Raw genomic sequence first — 2,972 nt, forward strand, 5'->3', positions numbered from 1 at the left:
GCAGTGCAGAGGACACAAGGGGGGCACAGGAGACATGGAGGGAGTGCAGAGGCCGAAGCAGGGCTAAGGAACACAGCGGGGTATGCAGGCGACACGGGGGGCAGGGGACACGGGTGGGGGGGGGGGGGGCAGGGGCACAGGACAGAGGTGCAGTGAATACGGGGGGTGTCAGGAGACACTGGGAAGAAGTAGGTGACACGGGGGGACACAGGACAGCGGGGCACACAGAGCGAGGACCAAGGGGACGGGGGGGCACAGGGGACACGGGGGGCAGAAGGCACAGTGCGGTTTGGGGACACGGGAGGGCCGTTTCCCCGCGGCCCCGGCCCGACCCCACCCGCGGGGGAAGTTTGCGCCACTCGGAAAAAGTTTTGGGGGGGGGGGCGGGCGGTGACCCCGGGACGGGGGCGTGGCCAGATAGGCGTGGCCATGGCGGGAGTGGGCGTGGCATCCGAACCGTTTGAATGTGATTGGCTGAGCGGGCGGGGCGGGCCCGCGGGGGGCGGGGCGAGGGGCGCTGACCCCGCCCGGCGGGGACGCGGCGCTGCCCCGCACAAAGGCGGCGGGAGCGTCCGGTGCGGCCGCTCGGCTCCCCGCGCCCCGGGACCTCGGCACCCCCCCGGCACCCCTCCGGCACCCCCCAGGACCCTCCTCCCGCCACCCTCCCGGCACCACCTCCCGCCCGCGGCTCCGGGATCCGGCACCGGGAGCAATAGGAGCGCCAAGTTCGGGCAGGGGGAGCAGCGCCGCGGAGCACCGGGAGCGCCACGTCCGAGCACCGGGAGCCGTCCCGCCACGCACGGTACATCGGGACACCGGGAGCCGTCCCGCCGGGCACGGGGTAGGTGGGCAGCGGGAGCCGTCCAGGCGGGACCTGAAAGTATCCAGACAGCGGGGATCGTCCAGGCAGCACCAGGCACGGCAGAGCTGATCCCTGCGAGCCGTCGAGGCAGCACCGGCCACGGCAGATCAGGCCACCGGGAGGCCATCCCAGCGGGACCCGAGTGTCTCCAGTCACCGAGAGTCGTCCAGGCAGCACCGGGCACGGCAGACACGGACGGGAGGACTGGCTGTCCGGCCGGGCACCGGGCACGGTAAATCGGGGTGCACAGCTCGGGGCACCATGGGCCCCCCCGGCGTGCTGCCCGCCCTGGCCTGGCTGCTGGCAGGGCTGAGCGTGCCGGTGCCGAGCCGGGCCCAGCTGCACGGCGAGAAGGGCATCTCCATCCCTGACCACGGCTTCTGCCAGCCCATCTCCATCCCGCTCTGCACCGACATCGCCTACAACCAGACCATCATGCCCAACCTGCTGGGTCACACCAACCAGGAGGACGCGGGGCTGGAGGTCCACCAGTTCTACCCTCTGGTGAAGGTGCAGTGCTCGCTGGAGCTGAAGTTCTTCCTGTGCTCCATGTACGCGCCGGTGTGCACGGTGCTGGAGCAGGCCATCCCACCGTGCCGCTCCATCTGCGAGCGGGCGCGCCAGGGCTGCGAGGCCCTCATGAACAAGTTTGGGTTCCAGTGGCCGGAGCGGTTGCGATGCGAGAACTTTCCCCGGCACGGTGCTGAGCAGATCTGTGTGGGGCAGAACCATTCGGAGGACGGCGGCTCCCCAGCACTGCTCACCAGTGCCACGCCGCTGGCCGGCCAGGGCACCCCCGGTGCCCCCCGCTATGCCACCCTTGACCACCCCTTCCACTGCCCACGGGCACTGAAGGTGCCCAGCTACCTCAACTACAAGTTCCTGGGGGAGAAGGACTGTGCAGCACCCTGCGAGCCCACCCGTCCCGACGGACACATGTTCTTCAATGAGGATGAGATCCGCTTCGCCCGCATCTGGATCCTCATCTGGTCCGTCCTGTGCTGTGCCTCCACCTTCTTCACTGTCACCACCTACCTGGTGGACATGCAGCGCTTCCGCTACCCTGAACGACCCATCATCTTCCTCTCAGGGTGTTACACCATGGTGTCGGTGGCCTACATCGCCGGCTTCGTGCTGGAGGAGAGGGTGGTCTGCAACGAGCGCTTCCAGGAGGACGGCTACCGCACCGTGGTGCAGGGCACCAAGAAGGAGGGCTGCACCATCCTCTTCATGATGCTCTACTTCTTCAGCATGGCCAGCTCCATCTGGTGGGTCATCCTATCCCTCACCTGGTTCCTGGCTGCTGGCATGAAGTGGGGCCACGAGGCCATTGAGGCCAACTCCCAGTACTTCCACTTGGCCGCCTGGGCAGTGCCAGCCGTCAAGACCATCACCATCCTGGCCATGGGGCAGATCGACGGGGACCTGCTGAGCGGTGTCTGCTTTGTGGGCCTCAACAACATCGACCCTCTGCGGGGCTTCGTGCTGGCCCCGCTCTTCGTCTACCTCTTCATCGGCACCTCCTTCCTCCTGGCTGGCTTCGTCTCCCTGTTCCGCATCCGCACTATCATGAAGCACGGCGGCACCAAGACGGAGAAGCTGGAGCGGCTCATGGTTCGCATCGGGGTCTTCAGCGTCCTCTACACCGTCCCGGCCACCATCGTCATCGCCTGCTACTTCTACGAGCAGGCGTTCCGTGAGCATTGGGAGCGCAGCTGGATCAGCCAGAACTGCAAGAGCTTGGCCATCCCCTGCCCGCTCCACTTCACCCCCCGCATGACCCCCGACTTCACCGTCTACATGATCAAGTATCTCATGACTCTGATCGTGGGCATCACCTCCGGCTTCTGGATATGGTCAGGCAAAACCCTGCACTCCTGGAGGAAGTTCTACACTCGGCTCACCAACAGCAAGCAGGGCGAGACCACGGTGTGACCCCCCCGGCCCCGCCGCCTTTCGGCCTGAAATATTTTTTTTGGGGTGGGGGAGGAGGAGTTATTATATATTTTTTATTTTTAGATTTATTAACGTCTAAGGGGTATCTCTCTTTCTCTTTCAATTTTTTTTTTTTTTTTTTTTTGTAATTAAACCTGTAAATAGCATTTGTAAA

At 65.2% G+C, this 2,972-nt stretch overlaps 1 protein-coding gene across 1 annotated transcript; it reads left to right on the plus strand.

The window, feature by feature from the left end:
- Nucleotides 1–535: 535 nt before the first annotated feature.
- On the plus strand, nucleotides 536–2,972 carry FZD2 (frizzled class receptor 2). Its single transcript, XM_023947106.2, has one exon. It carries the CDS (start codon nucleotides 1,124–1,126, stop codon nucleotides 2,795–2,797), a length of 1,674 nt encoding a protein of 557 aa, XP_023802874.1. The 5' UTR covers nucleotides 536–1,123; the 3' UTR covers nucleotides 2,798–2,972.

This window comes from Cyanistes caeruleus, chromosome 27, assembly GCF_971803275.1.
Source record: "Cyanistes caeruleus chromosome 27, bCyaCae1.hap1.1, whole genome shotgun sequence".
Classification (NCBI taxonomy): Eukaryota; Metazoa; Chordata; class Aves; order Passeriformes; family Paridae; genus Cyanistes; species Cyanistes caeruleus.